General features: G+C 37.7%; 1 protein-coding gene across 1 annotated transcript in view; it reads right to left on the minus strand.

Moving 5' to 3' along the window:
- The window catches only part of SYNJ2 (synaptojanin 2), a 96,954-nt gene that overhangs the window by 17,189 nt on the left and 59,166 nt on the right, over positions 1-20,599 (minus strand). Inside the window, 6 exon segments of the mRNA XM_042480414.1 lie at positions 2,876-2,954; positions 6,699-6,917; positions 9,805-9,922; positions 12,987-13,143; positions 15,110-15,268; positions 18,787-18,979. Coding sequence (XP_042336348.1) covers positions 2,876-2,954; positions 6,699-6,917; positions 9,805-9,922; positions 12,987-13,143; positions 15,110-15,268; positions 18,787-18,979 — 925 coding nt within the window.

The following is a 20,599-nucleotide window of genomic DNA, read 5'->3' on the forward strand; positions in this document are numbered from 1 at the left end:
ATAGATAGATAGATAGATAGATAGATAGATAGATAGATAGATAGATAGATAGACATTTTGAGAATCACTCCTAAAACAGCACATTCAGCCACAAGCCTCCAATAATATTTTGTTTTTTCTAAGCTAAACAGACTTTATGTCCTTAAAGTTTCTGTGTATGGAGTACTCCACACAACTGATCATGTTTCCATCAAATGAATTTCACCAAGTGAATCATGTTTCCACCAATTGAATTCATGTACAAGGCAGGCAAGGGAGCCATCATTCCTGTATCTGCACATATCTTTGCTGCCCCTCTCTTACTTGTGAACAGCATCTGGGGACTCAAATCAAAGAAGGAGGATTCAACCCTTAAATCCTTGGTCATTTTCCACTGAAAATTCCTGATGGCAAAGTTGCTAGTAGCAGCGCTTAGTGTTATGTATAGTATGACTGCCAAAATGGTAAAAAATATTTAAGGCATGAACACATAATTTATTTGAATAAGGACACCATGACATTTCTCATTCTCTCTCATATATGCACACAAAACTCCAATATTCTACTTGCTTTTTGGCTAGCTGAACTACTATTTATTTTAAGAGCTTTTAGTAATCAAGATAGGGACCCAGATCCAGTTATATAAATATAATGTCAGGTATAGTAATACCAAATGCAGAGCACTTTGCACTTTCAAACAACAATTCTATATATCTTTATGTTACCCACACTCTAAAAGATATATACTGTATATTCCTACAACTTTTCAGAATCCTAAAGCATCACATTACTTGCTGGCCCAATCTAATATGTACTCAGCAAAAATTGCAACTGCATTGCTCACACCCCTTCCCAATTCAGCAGTGTGTTCAAACTGGGAGTGGGAAATATAAGGCCCTTTATGTGATTTGGTAGCCCCTACAGCTCATGTGGACCTTGACTGGCTGCCCCCCTCCCCAATGAAAATGGAAGCACTTTCACCTGGAAAAGAACGACTGTACTACCTGGAAGCCTCAAGGAGCTACAGTTTTGCGTTAAAGCAAGACACACAGATTGTTCCTTGTTTTCCCCCCCCTCAAACCCTCAATGGGTACTTTCTAAAACCAATTTTATTTGGGGGAATGAGGCCTGCAGTAGGTTCTGGGGTGGAAAATGAATTTTCTGATGAATTATCCAGAGACTGCCAGCTCCTGGTTTAAAAGCAACAAGACCTAAATGTGATTCTTCCATTAAGTAGTGTTGTATTCCCGCCTCCGCCTTCTCTAAAATAATCTATAATTTATATCCACCCTACATTTCCTACCAGCTAACAGATAAAAGGGTTCACTTTTTTCCTTTGATAACTATTTTTAGAATAATTTTATTACTTTTTAGTATGAACAGTCTAATTCACAATAAAATAATAAACAATAAAAGATAATGAAAGAAAAAGAAGAAGAAAAGAAGAAAAAGAAGAGGAAAAGGTATACAACAAATACACAGTAAGTAGGGCTCTGATCCCTCAATCATTATGAGAGAAAGAAAAATAAGAGAAAAAATACTGTTCTACCATTACAGATCCAACTAAAAAGTCTTATTAATTTACTGATACAGTGCGCCCACGCCATGTGTGGATGCATTTTACACAGCTTCCAGCTTACGCGGAAGCCATGCAGGGAGTAAAACAATGTGCCGCGCCGCCACATGCAAGCGCCCCATTATTTCCTTTGGGGCTAGAGCATAGACAGATTTTCACTTATGCGGGGTGATCTGGAACAGATCCCCCACGTAAGGGAGGGCCCACTGTAACCATAGCCACAGATTATTATGTTAGATTTCTTATTTGATCAAAAATTCCATACACAGTTTCCAATCTTTCAAAAAGTCTTCCACTATCTTATCTTTTACAACCCATCTTAATTCAAACATTTGGGTTAACTCAGCGATCTGTTCTTCCATTGTCAGTGCTTTGACAACTTTGTTTTTTTGACAAAGAGCTGCTGAATGGTTACCAATTATTGCTTGTAACATATAATGTTAGATGACCAATAAAGAAAGAAGCCAAAGCAGAACCTGGTTTCTGGGAACGGATGACTGTATAATTTCCAGTGTCAATGACCCACACTGCTCCTTTGAAAGATTAGTAACATGGGGCTTGGGTTCTGGGGCAGGAATGGCAACAAAATCTATCTTGGGCTACTTGTAGCAAAACTTGAAGAATAATTTCCACCCACCTGGAGCTCCATTTTGAGCATATGCTAATCTGTACCCACAGAATTCTAAGCAATGTAACAGATTAAAAATTAATTTCCAGTTTATGTGTTGTAGAGGATGGCGCTTTGAGTGGTGGCTTGAAGTGTCATGAAAAGCACCCACACTTCCAAATGTGCCATTGCTCTTATGCCTTGGTATAAGCATCTAATGATGCAGATTCTTCCCTACAAAAGGCCCTGCTGTAATAAATATATTTAATTTTTCAGTGAAAGAAGCTGTTGTCCGGGGACATACTATCTCCATTATAGAAGTGATTGTATAAAAAGTCTCAAATTTTGTGAAATCAAAGGCCTGTTACAGACTGCCAAAATAAAGCTGCTTTGGGTCTATTTGGAGGTATGCTGTTTAAATGATGCATGCATCCTAAGAATCTGGAAGCTGCACCAAAGCTGCACTCCAGTGCTTAGGACTGGATCGTGGCTTTGGCGCAACCTCCGGACTCTTAGGACCCATGCATCATTTAAATAGCATACCTCCAAAGAGACCCGAAGCAGCTTTATTTTGGCAGTCTGTAACAGGCCAAAGAGAATAGTGAATGTTTTTGCTGAAAATCCAGGTATCAGGTTAAAAGCTACCATTATACTCAAGTGTGTATAGAGAACATTATAGTGCATTCCGTACATAAATGTTTTCGTTTTTTTACCTTGACACCATCTACATCAAGAACTTGAAGAGCGGACCTGCTTTCTGCAAATGTAACCAACATTTCACCTCCATTGATTCTATCAAGAACAGAGAGAAAAAAGAGATGGTAAATCAGCTTTACCTTCTGCATTTACTCTTGTAAAAAACATAATTGTCTCCAATTGTTTCCAATAAACAAACAAATAGATAAAGTGACAATGAAAGGAAGGAAGGAAGGAAGGAAGGAAGATTGGGTTTTGGATGCATGGTACAATAAGTTTCTTCTCATGCTCATTCAGAGGGAACGACTGCATATGTGCAACTGACCAAATAGCTGATGTACTAAAATAATTTCATTGTTTCAATCTTATTTTCTCTTCCTTCACTTAAAATTAGACAGATTCAGCCATTATGCAGAAACATATGACAGAAAGCATAAGAAACTGAAACTTTTTCTTTTAATACTTCTCATGTAACATTCAGGCTGCTGCCACACTGCAGAATTAATGCAGTTTGACACTACTTTAACTGTCATGGATGCATTCTTTGGAATTCTGAGGTTTGTTGTTTATTGTGGAACCAGCACTCTCTGACAGAGAAGGCTAAATATCTCATAAAACTACAAATCCCAGTATTCCATAGCATTGAGCCATGGCAATTAAAGTGGAGTCTAACCTAATTAATTCTTCAGTGTAAATGCTGCCCCAGTTTAGGTATTTGTGCATCTCATGTACGTACAAGAATATACTGCGTTGCTTAGGGTAAGAAAAAACCCCTACCTCTGTACCTTTGAAAGGCCCTACCTCAACATTAGGAGGAACTTCCTGAAAGTAAGGGCTGTTAGAAAGTGGATCTACACTCCCTCGGAGTGTAGTGGAGTTTCCTTCTTTGGAGGTCTTCAAACAGAGGCTGGATGGCCATCTGTCGGGCATGCTTTGATTGGGATTTCCTGCATGGTAGGGGGTTGGACTGGATGGCCCTTGTGGTCTCTTCCAACTCTACGATTCTATGATTCTATGATTATCCAGAGTTAACTACCTCAGGCAGAAGATCTGAGATCTCATGAAAGTGAAACGAATTGTTATTTATTATTTGCATGGCTTTACTGCAAGGGATGTAGAAAGAAGTTTGTGAGGGTATTTTTCATTTGTCTCATGTTTCTAAAAACTTGGCTGGCTGTGGGTATTATGCACTTTGAATTGGGCAAGTAGAAGAGGACACCATTTATAATTCTGCCTCATGCAGCAAAATATCTTGGGCCAGCACTTAAAAAGGCAGCATTTTTCTTAGAACACCTTCAGCTTTTAAAAGATGATTGCTGATCAAAATGTGTTTCTCTGTCATTGGCTGTCACCCAATTTTTAACATAATTCAGTGACTGATAAGACATTCAATATCAGCAAGGGCAATGAAAAATAAAAGGGTGTGTTTTCCCACTCCTTCTGTATAGCCCACCAAAATAGAAATTCTACTCAATTCCAATAATAATAAGGAAAAAGAAAGAGAAAGTATAGGCCAGACAAAGAGTATAAGAATGTTGTCTTGTATATGTTTGGGAACTTTATTATAATTATTTGAATCATTTGTAAAACCTTCAAATTGCATTTTGTTTCAAAATACCTAACTTATTGATTATAAAACAAAAGAAAAAATACAACTCCTAACATCCATAACACAAAGATCATAATATTCATATTCAAATCTCCTGACACATATCATATAACACATAACATGTATCACATATTTTTAAAAAACACTACCTACTACAGTTTCACTCTACAACTTACCAAAATTCTCATTTATTTTCTATAATCAACTCTTTGTTCCCTATCTTTCTACTGTCCTTATTTACTTTCCATTCTCCTTCTTTCACCTCTTCTCCATTTCCATCTCCACACTCTTCCTCCTACCCATTTTCCCCTATTTCTTTCTCATCACTTATCACTCATCACTTATTCACTTACTCATTCAGTAAGGGACTTTTTAATCATATGTGTTGGATATGTGAAAAAACTAAAAGATAGGTTTTTATCTTTTTTAATGGTTAATATTCAATTGAACCTTAAACTTTTTCTGTTGGTAATAATAGATGAACAATTGGAGGGAAGACAGGGAAGAACAGTTCAATCTCTGAATCTCAATCTGAATCTCCTAAAAAAGAAGACTGGTTATTTAAGTTGAAGGATTTTGTGGAGATGGATAAATTGTCTATCTTGATCAAAAACAATCAATTGATAAGGTTTTGGAAAGACTGGAAACTTTTAATGGATTTGGGGGGGGGGATTAGGGTGATTTGATAGTTATTAGTTTTATCAATTAAAATGAGTTAAAGATACAGATGAAAGGTAATTCATAGGTAATTAGAGAGGGGTTGAAATCAAGGGTGAAATTTGCATGTGGAAGAGACTGTTAGAATTCATATTTCTCTTTTGTTATTTGTAGTATGTTGTTGTAGTAGATTGTTGTGTGTAGTTTGTTATTGTTAACTGTGTTATTCAAATTTTATGTATTTTTATTCAATTTTTTAAAAATTATTATTTGTAAAATCCTGTCCAGAGATTTGCCTGCATATCTTAGCATTCACAGTAATCTAAAGCTATTAAGACTATGCTGGAGATGTAAACAAATAGCTCCAGCAAAATGTTATTATTAGAGTATGCCATTAAAAGCTCTTTATTTCTGGCAGCTGGGAACACCATGCTTTGAGCCACCCTCACAAGAATTAGGGTTAAGTCTACTCAACATCAATAATTCAGAGATACAGCCAGAATACAAGAGATGGTGTTTGCATTTTTAAAACTGACAAGGCATGCTTCTTTTTGCCCTAAGGTAGCACTTCAGGGCAATCTGTCAAGCTTGTCTGTCCAGATCTCTATGGGTGACTTCCATCTCGCATGGGCCATTTCGGCAGATGAATGCCCAAGAAAGGTGACCAGCTACTTCCTAAGTATGGTGCCTCAAAATATAACACATACTTTATCAAGGTGCTGAAATATCTTTTAACTCTTGCTATATTATTGGTATATTGTTACACTGGTATGTCTGCAACAATGAATGCTGTCTAAATTCAATCTTTCTGCAATTATTTTGTTTTTATTGGCATATATAGCTTATCTTTTGGCTCTAAGAGCAAGAGAAACCTCCATTCACAGAAAGACTTCTAATTCATTCACAATTGTCTTTTAGAGGATGAGGAGCACCTCTGTCTTTGTTTAATCCAGACAAGACAGAGGTGTTCCCAGTCAGTTGAAAGGAATAGCGATCTTCCTATCTGAGCCTGTTTGAGGTTTAAGATTTTCAGGACAGGCCCCTTTCTTTATCCCACTATCTTTTCCAGTTTGTTTGTTGGGAACAAAATGAGAGGACCTTCTTGGTGGCAGCTCCCAGACTTTGGAGTCCCTTACGAAGGCTAGAATGGCTACCTCCTTGCTCGTTTTCTCCCAGCAATTGAAAACCTTTCCTGTTCCGTCAGGCTTTTAGAAATTGTCTCTGATGGGCTTCCAAGGGTGTGCTGTGCTATTTTGTTCATGTTTTAATATTGTATTTTAATTAATATTAAATGGCTTTAACTTCTATAGTTTTAATTTGTTTTAGTTGTCATATAACTTAGTAGATATATCTATATATCTACTCATAATATTTTTGTATGTTTAAATCATATTGATGTTAATAAATTGTAAGCCACCTTGAGATCCACTATTGGGGAAAATTCAGGATATAGATGAAAAGGAACCATGACCACCACCACCACTTTTCTTCTTTAAATAGCAGATGCTTAGTATAGAGAAGGCAAAAGGTTGGCTTGAAGCCACTATTCTCTCCAATGAAAACAGTCTTTTTACCTGACAAGCACAACAATGCCATAAGTCTCAAAGATTTGCATAAGCTCAGTACGCAGGTCCTCAGGAAATTCATCTTTCTCTTCAGGGGATGGTGCCAGCAGTGTCACCACTACTGTGGCATCTAAAGGACCCTGGAAGGATGACACTTCTTGGAAAATTCTCTCTCGAGAAGCTTCATCAACCTCTTGGACTTCCACTTCCACAATGGCTAAAACAGGCCTATTCGGTGAGAGAGAAGAAGAGAGCAAAACAATGAAGGAGGCTCTGAAATAACACTTTGAAAATGTTATTAAAGAAAAGTTAAATAATGCATCTGAGCTCACTCAGGACTGTTTTACACATAATATTTTGTTGGCTGGTTTCTCAAAATATTAAACAACTTCACATATGTAGTACAGCTATACCATAGTTAATGAAGTAGTTGTGTGCCTGGGTATTCATTCTTTAACAGAGTAAAATGAAAATAATAGGAATAGCTTCCTTGTTGTGTGCCTTCAAGTTGTTTCTGACTTATGGTGACCCCAAGGCAAACCTATCATGAGGTTTTCTTGGCAAGATTTGTTCAGAGGTTTGCAATTGCCTTCCCCTGAGGCTGAGAGCATGTGACTTGCTCAACGTCACACAGTGGGTTTCCACACAAAAAAGAAGAGTAGTTCAGCATGTTTTAGCAAACATCTTATTAAAAACTATCAATAAGCACATGAAACAAGCAGGTCAGGTAAGCTATGCATAAATAACCTAAAACACTTTGAACCTTCTAAAGACTATTTGAAGGCTTCTTCCAAAATGCATCCAGGGATGACTTCTTTCTTTGCCAGCTTTCACTTTTCTTATTATATCTGTTTTGATATCCAATTTTTAGAACCATTTAGTAGCTTTCTCCTCTCTCATCTTTTCTCTGTTGATGTTCATACATGCTCAGTTAGGGATTCTGGAGGCAAATGGGGGTTTTCTTCACTTTTTCTCACACAGGTGCATGCAATTACAATAGGATCAGCTTGAGTAGAGCAGGATCTCATCCTTTCTCACTTCAAATTGTATTGCACTGTCTACTGCAGGTACACTGCTACAATCCAACACAGAAAGTCTGTGCTTCTCCTGTCCTCCATCCTCCCACTGCTGATGCTACTAAACACCTTCCAGGAAGAATGGAGAAAAAGGGGGGTCTAGGCAGGTCAAAAGAAGCTTTATTAACTGAGCTATGCTTGTATATTAAACACTTACTAGCAATAGCAATAGCAGCTTCATTTATATACGGCTTCATACTGACCCAAACAGTCTCTAAGCGGTTTACAACTTTAATCTAATTGCTGGGTACTCATTTTAGCAACCTTGGAAGGATACAAGCCTGAGTCGAGCTTGAAGCCTGGCTGGTACTGAACTCGCAACCTTATGGTTTGTGAGTGAGTGGCTACAGTACAAGCGTTGAACCACTGTGCCACACTTTAATTTTTAAAAGAATCTATCAACATGATTGCATAAGAATACACAGAAATATTTAGTCAACTGGGGGAAAACTGTGAACAATTAGTCATAGTAGACTGGTGAATTAGAGGCCTCAGTTTGCCATACTCACAGGCAAAGTCCTAAATCCAGGAAAAGTTCATTCTGTCATTGTTAGCAAACGTTCATTCAAATATGCCAACAATGTCCTCATACCAGAATGGCCACAATAAATGTGTGCATATACATGCATATGTACAACCAACAAAAGATTAAAGTATGCAAATTATATTCATGTTACATGTGATAAATTGGCAAATTCTTTGTAGTAAAGAGCAAACTAGAGGAAAAGAACCAGGGGAGAAAAACCTAAGGTAACTGAATTGGTTTCTGTAGAAAATTAGAGATCTATTTCTACTACTTCAGGAATATTTTCTTTACACACTATTTAAAACTCTCTCAGAAAGCAGCATCAAAATCCTTGGGGTTTATATCTATTAGGACAAAAAGAATCCTAACATTTCTAAAGCCGTGGAAAAATAGAAATATGTGCTAAAAAGACTCTCATTCTGTTTTAGACTTACAAACTGTGGTAAAAATGTTGTAAACAAATAAATACAATACCACAGCAGGGTGTCTTATGAGAATTATGAGATCTAGTGCTGGGGGAAACGCAAAACAGACTAACGGTGAAGGAATCACAACAGGAGAATATTGTCCTTTTTTAACTGGCTAATGTAATGGCATTATTTCACAGAGCACAGTTTCAGTAATCCTCAAAGTTTATTTGCGAAGAAAATATTAAAATCTCAGCAAAAAATATTTATATTTAAATTACTTTATGAAGAAAATAAATCATTACAGAAAACAATTGTGTCAGTTTCTCACTTTTTTCCATAAATGTTTTAGACAATTTTATCCTTGAGATTTCCCACTGCAGATAAGCAAACTCTATGTTTTCTCTCTGAACACCCAATGGACCTAACTGGCTTTCCATGATATAACTAGATGATAGAGCAAGAACCCCTAGCAATCCCATTGCTTCTGTAGACAAAGATGACTAATTACAACTGTTGGTTGTAAAGAGAAATAATAGAGCCTGCCAAATGATTCAAAATACTTTATTTGGTGAGCCCATCACTGCAGATCTAAGATTATCAGCTCCATATAATCATTATTAGCTGTATGACTTCACATAACTATTAATAATCCATTTTTCCCTTTAGATAATAAGGCACACTGACTGTGGGGCTAGTTGGAAATCCTCCAAAAAACTTTCAGTACTGAACATTCAGTTGGCTAAATGCAAATATACACCTGAGACCCAAATCATCCATATGCAGTCTTTAACCCGTCAGTCCTTACAAGCATCTGCAGTTTTATACTGAGCCAGACTGCTGGCTCATCTAGGTCAGTACTGTCCATTCTGCCTAGCTTTTAATTTCATATATCCTGGCTAGATATGTTTTCTAGAAACTACTTAACTTGAGATCCCTTTAACTGGAAATGTCAGCAGCTGAACCCGGGACCTTGCGCAAACAAAGAAGCATCTGTCCTACCATTTAAATTATGCAACAGTACCCAAACAACAAGCAAACAAACATGATAACAGTGAAAATGAAAACATTTCTGAAAGGTCATCTTCCATTTGAGATTATTTTACCTGTGATCACTGGCCTGGAGTTCAGCTCTTCCATAATACATCAAGGCACCAGGGGACCAAATGGGTCTCACTTTGGTTTCGGTACTGAGATCAGTGTCAAAAAGATTGATCTCCCCAGCTTTTTAAAAGAAAAGAAAAAAAAAAACAAATCATTAAGGAATATTTCCAACAAAAAGTTGGCTTCTCAATCACTTTCTCTGCATGCTGTCTTATAATTTATGTGGTGCTATATAGTAAGGAGGAGCATAATGTTAGAACCATTAATTATAATATCTAGAGACCACAGGCTTTCTAATGTTATTAGAAGCAACAGATGGAGGAAGTGGTCTTTTGCACATTATTCATTTGGGATAAACGAGGGTGGAGTTGCTAAACTGATATGCACTTCATTAGGTGAATTAATCCAGTGAAGGTATAACAAAATAAGAAAACTGATACCAATTTGACCTGGAATCATGGCCACCTCTATTGACAGTGTGTACAGTTTCTCATTATGATTCAAAGTACATCGTATTAAACCAGAGTCCAGTATTATGGGCATGAGTCTCAGGGAGCCCAAGTGAAGTCTTGGGCTCATGCACTACTTCTTACCATCTTCCGAATACACTATTATGCAGTTTCAGTTTCCCAGTTGTGGTTATGTAAGAAGTAGAAATTTTAATTCAAAACAAATTCCAGCCAATAGCTAAAAAGGCCCTTTTTTTGGACATGGCAACATGGAGATTATGTTAATAATGCTAAATCCTAGTAAAGTATTACATGTGAATCACACCACTGGTTGCTGATGAAGCTCTGAGAAGCACAGACTGCCCTATTTATCTCAGTGCCAGGGTAATTCAAGACACACAAAGGTGTATGCATAGAGTATCCCCAGTGACAATTCTAATGGACAAGAAGACTATAACTTTGTATGCACAAAAGAGTTTCTATATACTCAGCACAGCTACTGGCTTACGTTCTTCTGTTTTTCATCCAACACAGCCCAGCATTTTAATCTTACACAGATTGTATGAGATGGGTTGGGTTAACAGATAGTTTGATCTGCCCAAAGTGACCCAGTGAGTTTCATAGCACAGCAGGGATTTTAACCTCAATTGCTCATGTTTTAACTACTTAACACTGTTTTATACAAGCAGTGCCAACAGTTGCAACAAGACACAGGACAGAACAAGATCAAAAGCTCAACACTCCTGCCACTGGAAATGGTAACAACTGAGATGTATATCTCCCCTGCTTTAAAAATAATTTACAATTGATGTAAAGCATGAAAGCATGCTTTAACAATAATATAGCACTGGTATTTAAACCCAGGAAAAATGAAATATATAGACAAATACTCATATAACAAATGCTGAATGAACTGGGTTGCACAGGGTATACCGTATTTTCCGGCGTATAAGACGACTGGGCGTATAAGACGACCTCCAACTTTTCCAGTTAAAATATAGAGTTTGGGATATACTTGGCGTATAAGACTACCCCTCTTCCAATGCATACCAAATAAAAATTAAAAAACATCAATATGGTAATTTTAATTCAAATGCTTATGACATGCAGGTACTTAGCAGGAAAACTTGTTGTATACAAAGCCTGCTGGGATTGGTCAGCTCTCCTTGCCTGCCCAGCCCTCCCTGTCTCCAAGATTTTCTTCTACTGTACTTGTACAGCGCTGCCTTTGCGCTTTCATATGGTCACCACATACAGAGGGGATGCAGCTGCTGTTTTTGAGCTCCCCCACTATATGCAGCAACTGCAGATTCTCCAGTCCGGCTCAGAAGTTTCAGCACCCACCCTAAAAGATGAAACCCGGCCTATAAGACGACCCCTGACTTTTGAGAAGATTTTCATGAGTTAAAAAGTAGTCTTATACGCCAGAAAATACTATTTCCCACTTGTGGTGGGGATGTCCCAGTATACCTGAATGTTAGAAAAAAAGATGTTTCTAATAAGGCAAATTACAAAGCAAACAGTTCCTGTTGATACAAAATAGGACTTCTCTCTATAGTTTGAGACAACTGTGAGACATTAAATCATAAAGCTCTGATTATATATATATATATATATATATATATATATATATATATATATTGCTGCAAGATAAAAAGGGGGGGGGGGGGGGGGGATAAATCATCTCTCAAGTGAAGTGTATTAAATTTTTTTTGGAAACAGCACTTATGTACCTGACATCTACTGTACAAGATGATAGAAATGACCAGTTGGAACTATACTTCTTTTTAACATGGCTTCCTATTATTAATTTCATCAATGACAGAGGGAGGTTTCACCTCCTCCATAGTCATATTTGGTCCTATAGAGAGATGCTTTAGTTAAATGGTAAATTTATTGTTATTTTCCCATGCTGAAAACCTATGAACCAAAGATTTCAGATAAGCCAGTGGCGGTCCCTGCACCTGGTGTCATCCAGTATGTGTGTGTGCGGACTTCAGCAGTGAAAGGGGCAGGGCTTCAGAAGCAAAAGGAGTGGGGCAGGCTCAGCCAGGCAGAACACCTGCACCTACCCCCACCCCTCCCTGCTGTGGTCCCCAGGGCAGCGGCAAAGAGCCAGGAGGAGTGCACACACACCCTCCACCCATCCTTGATACTGCCCCATTCTCCTCAGAAGAGAAGGGGCAGCAACAAGAAGCCTGAGGTGAACAGGACCGCAGCAAGGCCGGCAGGGACAAGAGGAGCCAGCCAGATTCCACTCCTCTCTGGGGTGTGATCCGGTGCAGTCCACACACACACGCAAACACACACACACACACACCAGCGAGACTGGAACATTTTACTTTGGGGAAAATAATATGCAGTGCCTGGTGAATTACTTGTTTCTTCCATTTTAAAAAAAATTACATTATTCCACTTTGTCAAACTGTAAAATGTTAGCAACTTACAATGTTTTAGGAGGACTTGTCCATGTTATCTGTCTATATTTCATCACTCCAGTCAGTGATAACCAATTATCATTTGGCTGGAAGGGAGAAAAAGGCACAGCGCAATGCTATCTTGGCAAAACCATCAGGCAAAGAAAGACATGGGTTTTGCTCATGGGGGCAAACCCACAAGAATTACTGTTTAGTCCCACCTACCATCATTGGTCCCAAAAACTGGAAATTATAGAACACTACTCAATGGATCACATTTATTCCTTTTTTTGATACATAAGCAATGGTCCTACCTACCTGTTTTATCAATAGGGAGTTTCTTCCTCCACCAGAGAACTCTGTCAGTCCAGGCTGGAGTTCTACATTTATCACTGGTATCATAAGCCTCTGAACCAACATCATATTTGTATGTTGGACCAAAATTTATAGTTCCTTCATGAAAATCCTTAAAAATCTGTGAAATAAATTATTTAATATTCTAAAACATGTCTTATCATGCAGTCATTCAAAATATATTCTTTTTGTAAAAAAAAAAAAGAAAAAGAAAACTTTAGCAGGGGATTTCAGATGCAAGCACAGACATGAGCCTACCAAATATGCTCATATTTAAGTTAAGTTTATGTATAAGTTGAGGGAAGGTTTTTGGGCAATGTTATTGATTTTGATATGACCTGTGGTTATAGGTTAAGGGTAAAATTTATGAGCATGTGACAAGAGATAAAAAGGAAAAAGCAAAGAACTTAAACAATTTCAGCAGATATAACTGTTTGTGCTCACTCTAAAGGCTTGATGGATGAGGAGAGAGGTATGGCAAATGGTGGCTGTGTGACATGTGGGGGAGGTAAATTGGCAAGGGCAGGACTATGACAATGCACACAGGTCAAAAAGGTTGTAAAGGTAAGAATTAAGGTACAGTATTAACTCTTTATCACAAAAGGAACTATCCCCTTCTCTGTGTAGCAAGATAAAAAGTGAAAGCTTAGGCCACCCCAGGAGAACCTAAAAGAGGCACCAAACTCCTCTGCTCTCTCAGCACTCATTTGAGGGGAAATGCCAGAGAGCTGCTGCTGCTGCTACCACCACTATTTCTACACCCATGCATGTAAAAAGGTCACAAGTAATACCGTGAGAGAGAGTAGAAAGGGTTGGTGCTTATTTTAGGTTTTTCTGGGACAGACTAAGCTCTCACCTTTCACCACTCAGAATAGGGGATAGTTCCTTTTTTTGGTAAGAGTTAAGGTACAGTGCTTTTATTGACCCACAGATAGATCAATCCATGATTTTGGGGTCAATTTTTAAACTAAAATTTCTAGACCTGTATATGAGTACAGTGGTGCCTCGGGTTACGAAATTAATTCGTTCCGCGGCCGCTTTCGTAACCTGAAAAGCCTTCGTAAGCCGAATTGCCATAGGCGCTAATGGGGAAAAGCCGCGTTTCGTGCGAAAAAGCCGAAAAAAGCACCAAAAATTTTCTTCGTATCCCGAAAAAACATTCGTAACCCGAAACAATGATTTCCTATGGGATTTTTTCGTATCCCGAAAATTTCGTAACCTGGGTATTTCGTATCCCGAGGTACCACTGTATATACTGTACAATCATTTAGTAAGACTGTGTGGCACGTGTTCAAGGTTGCATTTTCAGCCAAACAGAGCTGTAGTTCAAAAACAACAACAACACTCTAACAAATAAATGGTATTCATCCTTTGGGGGGGGCTTTCATGCATGGTAAAAACTGCATGAAAACCATACCATTTCTTTAAACTGTGGGGCTTGGGCCACTGGTGTGGGGGTTTTAAGAGCTGCATGCAATCCAGGGGCTGAACCTTTCCCACCTATGTTTTAAATGATACCATCTATCTATCTATCTATCTATCTATAGAGAGAGGTTTAGCTATTAAGAATACTAACTCTTAATTTCATTCTGATTCCTGTATTTCAGAAGAAAAGCAAAACATACTGCAAAATTAACAAACATTCAAACAAAAACAAATACTTGTACATTATGGAATATGGCATTTCAGGCCCTAAGATAGTTATCATTTATTAAAGGTATACTCTGTCTTCCTTCCATCATAAAACTCAAAATGGCATATATTGTATTACTGAACAGCCTTGCATCATGCCATTGAACAGACTCAAACTTTAATTTAAATTTTATGTGTCTGCAGAACATACCCTAGCCCTTCAGCCTGGAATTTTTTAAAAAATAACTACACAAGTCTCTTGTCAGCTCAACTACTAGCTATGCTGACTGTGGGGTTTTGGGCACTGTAATGGTTTTTTTTTTTTTTAAAGCAAAAAACAAAACAAAACAAAACCCTACTTTTCTCAGCTCTCCCTTCAGCTTAACTAAGTGAAATGCTTTTGGCTAAATGTCTCCTTTATAGTAAATGGTCGTAAAAAACATCAGTGCCCTTACTTTTCCACTGGATTTCTGCTGCTGCAGTTGATCAAATTCCAGGAGTGTTGTCCAATCTTGCCGTTTGAGGAAATAAAATACTTCTTCATAAGTCAAGTCAATGCGATAGTTAAAGTCACCACACCAGAACACATAGTCATGAGAAAACGTATTTCTTCCCTGTTTAGGGACACAGGATGGTGTTTTCACTGACATGAAACAAGTACATTTTCATTTTCTCCATCACCAATAAATCGATCGATAACAAAACTTGAAAAAGGGGACACTATATTTCTTGATACAGCATCTAAGTGGAAATCTGAGGTTCAGTTTTGGTACAGGCCACCACCAAATATTAGACAAACAAATATCAGTTTATTTGATTATCTGGCATAATGATGGTTACCTAAAATATCTAAAATGCAGAGATCTTTTTTCATTTTAAATGAATATTTTTTTTAAAGTGGAAAAATGTGCTTTTATCAAAATAAGGCTCATGATTAAATGCTGCTTCACCAATAACATTATGCCAAGTCATGAGCATGAGCCTGTATGAGCTCAAGTGAAGAAGCGCAACCCTTTCTCTACTTCCTGCACTCTCATTTGGAGTCATAGAGTCATCCTTATGATGCTTCTGCACTGATAGGAGGAGGAATAAATTATGGTTAAGTCTTTCTGTCTCTAGTTTCTACTTTGTCATTACATACAAATCAGGAGTCAGGGTTTATACAAAAGGGACAAAGTGCAGCCCAGATTGTGGCCATCCAGATGTTTCTAAAATGCAGTCCAGTAACATTTGGACAGCTGCAATTTGCCCACTTCTGGCTTGTTTATTAATTTGCTAAACAAAACAGGGTCATGACATATAAGCTGAAGCTGGCAAGGGTTTTTGAGCCACATTTCCTGATTTGTTCATAACAATTTGTTTGAAACAGAATAATTGTTTATTGCTCCCCAACCGTAAAGCAGGAGAACATGGGAGGGAGAGGAGTCAGAAAGTTTGCTAGGGCTCTCAGAAGCTCACACACACAGCACTAAATTATGATTTGGCATTAAACACACAACACTAGATAAATTTAGACTCTATTGTGTTTTGCATGGTTGAATTAAGCATGGTAAATACATCTACAGTGGTACCTCGGGATACGAAATACCCAGGTTACGAAATTTTCGGGATACGAAAAAATCCCATAGGGAATTATTGTTTCGGGTTACGAATGTTTTTTCGGGTTACGAAAAAACTTTTGGTGCTTTTTTCGGCTTTTTCGCACGGAATCGCGGCTTTTCCCCATTAGCGCCTATGGCAATTCGGCTTACGAAGGCTTTTCGGGTTACAAAAGCGGCCGTGTTACGAATTAATTTCGTAACCCGAGGCACCACTGTATGTGAAAAATTAACTTGTAACTTGAAAAGACTTTCAAAAAACAAAAGAGTAGCAATTTTGTCAAGATCTGGCATTTCTGTTTAAATTTTCTAATAAATATGTTTCCCCATACAAACCAATCTTATATATGACCAAATTATGTCTCAAGACTTTTTGAAAAAGAATGTCTATAGGAATACTTTTATTCCATACTCTGAATTCCAGTGTTCTAAATGAAATAACCATATGAAACCACCAATTCATACTTGTAAACAATGAATTTGGTATTTGACAAATCTTAATGTACCATCTATAATTTATTATTCCTGTTTGTTGTAAATGTTTCAATTTGAAACTGATAATTAAAGATTCAGTTTAAAACTGTGTGAGATGCCAATCTTGCCAATACAAAATAATCATAGTTACAATTACTCCAGCTCTAAATGCCAACTTCTTTCTTTCAGTTAGTCTCAAAGGTGTTAAAAGATCTCTCTGCATTCCACTTCCCGATCTGAAATATCAAATTTGTTTAGAGCCCAATGCCATTTTTCTAAGATTTTGTTCATATGTATATTATGTTCCTTGTTATAATTTCTCTCCGTGTGCTATACTTCTGAATAGATTCTGCCAGATTGTCTCAGTAGTTACAGCATCACTAGAGGGCACTGTTAATATAGATATATAACAAGTAAAGCCTGACTTCAAAAATGTACAGTACAGGGTAGAAGTTGGTTAATAGACTACTGGTTTCTAAAGTGAAACAATTGTTTTTACAGAGATTCAAAACATATTTTAAGACTTCAAAATCAGCACCAACTGAATTTCTAAAACACACACTAAAGTAAATGAATGTGCTATGGTCTTATACCCAGGAAACAAGAGGTGGTTTACTATTGCTCACATTCCCTTAAATGTTCAGAGTTGCCAGCAATAATAAAACAAATGCATTCCTTTGAAGGGTTTCAGTTTCCATAATTTACTGGATATTTACAGAGCTGCATGAGGGAAAGCATACGTAGAAATGTATCAGTACAACTATAAAACCCTATCCACCTGTATGTAACATGTGAACTAGCTCTGCACATTACCCCATGTGCCCTGTCAGAATAAGAGCAATATTTTACTCAGATCCGGACCTGTGACATCCTCACATTGCCTTTGTGACTCCAGAGTCGTTGGGATCACCTCAAAAATGTCCTCTTTGGGAAAAAATGTGCTGCAGAAGCTGCAAATCCTGCAGTTACTCAGATCCAAACAGGTACTGAATAGCTCAAGAAAAACAGGATGTGTCTCCTGTAATTTACTCTGACTGTTCCTTGTGTTTAAAAGGCCTTGCCTCTTACTGTCTTTTCTTTCACATCACTGCTAAACAACAGTCTGTAATATGCTATTTCCTTTAACAAATTCTTGAGCTGTCACACAGACCTTGATTCAGCATTTACTTTTTTTCCATATTTCCCTCTGGTTCCTTCCCTCCAGGCTTTCAACTTTCCTTACGGTGTTGTCAGTTTTATACCAGGAACAGCAAACAGAGAATTGACTTTTAAAAAATGATTATACTATATTAAGTAATTGAGGCACTTTATTTATGTAATAATGAAATCACTGAAAGTAACTGCAGTGAAGCAGCTGGAAGAGGTACCACACAGCATATGAAAAAAGAAGGTAAAACTTTTCATGCATGAATTTTCCAGGACAAACAAGGGAATGGAGAGGGGGTGAGAGTGAGAGAGATAATTCAACATAGCCCTAAATCAGGAATGGATGGTATGAGTTGCATGTGATTCCCCATCCTTTCTTGGGAGCTACCCAGGACTCCACAATAGGTTACTAACATTGTGATTTGTTGCCAAAATTTGGCAGTTTTGCCTATTTGTATATACAGTGCCTAAATTACACAACAAACTGCTAAGTGCACTATAGTCAATGGTTAAGAAACTAAGTACAGTACATCAATACACAATGGGATAGTCAACATCACAGCCAACTTAATTTCTTTTAGTTCAATATCAGCCATTAATCATATTAATTAAAAGCAATTTAAGCACGTTTAAGATTCACTTATATGCATATATGAATTTAATAATAATATATTTGTTAATGAGTGGTGGGAATTTTAACCTATTTTGTCAAATTTAATGAAGAATTAATTTTAATTAATTTCAGACATTCTTAATATATCTCATCTAATACATAAATAGGTAATATTTATGTACTTTTAACTAAAAAACCCTTTATAAAACCAAAACATGAACACTTGGCCAATCTGAAAAATGGCCTTACAGCCCTTCAGCAGCCCATCTTTGCTCTAAATAAAACATTTTACAGGGCTTACCAGTGGAAAACTCAGCTTCTGAGTGATCTCTTTGTAGTCCTCATTTCTTTCTTTCACCTGAGATTGACCAGCTGTCAAGTGACTGCATATAAAACATAAACTGGTGCTATGAAACTGGAAACGAATGGCAACTGCTCCTTTATTCCCAGTTTTCCCTCCCATCCCAGTCTTCACTGTGTCCACTGCGATATCCCTGTGGAGAAGGAAAAAACACACAAAGCCGAAAATAAGCCAAGATTTTGTACTGCACAGCATAGAAGAAAAATTGTGCAGGCAGAACTATGCCCTTCCTCCCATAGCTATTCAGTGACTGTTGGAGAACAGGGAGCATCAGAGAAGTGTCTGGCTCTGCTCCCACAGTGAAATATAGATCCATGACATCATCTGCTGAGATCCTTTGGAGGTTTCAGGAAATTATGTACAGAGGTCCTTCCACATTGACTGGGGCTAAAGGCACAGGACCCCTTTGAAAGTGGAAAAACCACAAATTAAAAAAAATACTGTGGTTTTTTTTACCTGAGAGAAGACTTCTCTCATAATCCCTGGGTCCTCCAGCACAAGTCTTTGGTTAACATCTGTCAGATGCTGACCACAGAATTGCACAGGAAGACCTGTAAATGCATAGACAAATGTTCTCTCTAGGAATCTCTAGGTCTTCAAGCAGAACGTCTGGCAGATGTTGACCACAGAGTCATAGTGGAGGACCTAGAGATTCCTAGAAAGTACATGCTATTCAAATCCGTGAATCATCAAATCTGCAAAAGTCAAATCTGCAAATTTGGAGGGTTGACTGTAATTATTGAACCAGTCACTGAACAACTGAGGTAGTGCAATCACAGTGAAATACTGAGACCTGGGGCAGGTCTTTGTTGTTGTTGTTATGTTTGTTGTTGCAGCTTTGTTGTTGTGGAAGGAAGAAGAAAATACCAGCCTCTGCAACAGCCAAAAGAAGAGATGTGCAGTCTTATGTTGGACTTGCACTTGTGTATATTGCTAACATGATGCTGGCCATAAACAGAACATTGGGAAGGATTCAGACTTGGCTCTCTGCATATGGAAGGTAATCATGTAGGCTGGGAAATTGTAATCCAAAACATCTGGTGTGTACCAGTGTTAAGGAAGACAGCAGTACATCACGGATGCTCTAGTGCTACTGTGGACAGTGCTGACAGACTGTGCAAGACAGTAATTTTGTGTACAGGGCTGGCACATGATTATTTCCTACTGTATAATCTACTTCCTAAGATTCTGCCACAGTGGTTAGGGGATGTTATTGATTTTCTGCTTATGTAACTTTCAGTTCCATAGGAACAGACAAAGATTAATGAATGTACTACGTTTATATGCTTGTTCACATATGACCCATTCATTTGGTTGGATATACTGTCTGGCATAAAACGTACTCTTGATGCCAGAAAAGAATGAGCAAGCCCTATATATCCAGTCCCCGGTTTGTGTGACAGGCTGTATGTGTAGAGGGATAAAGTGAAGCAAGACTTGGTCTCACACATCACCATGTATCTACTCTGGTAATAATAATAATAATAATAATAATAATAATAATAATAATAATAATATAAAATGCTTTATTTGTATACCGCCCTTCTTCCAATCAGGGCGGTGCACAGCATAATAACATATACAATATACAATATAAAAGACAATAAAACAAATTAAAATATACATTAAAATCAGATATTAGCCAGCTCATCATTGGCTATCAGGGGGGGGGGGTGTTAACTAGAGCTTGTATCGGGGAACGCTCGCTTAAACAGGAAGGTTTTTAAATCCTTCCTGAACTGGGCCTGGGAGG

The sequence above is a fragment of the Sceloporus undulatus genome, chromosome 1 (genome assembly GCF_019175285.1).
Source record: "Sceloporus undulatus isolate JIND9_A2432 ecotype Alabama chromosome 1, SceUnd_v1.1, whole genome shotgun sequence".
Lineage (NCBI taxonomy): Eukaryota > Metazoa > Chordata > Lepidosauria > Squamata > Phrynosomatidae > Sceloporus > Sceloporus undulatus.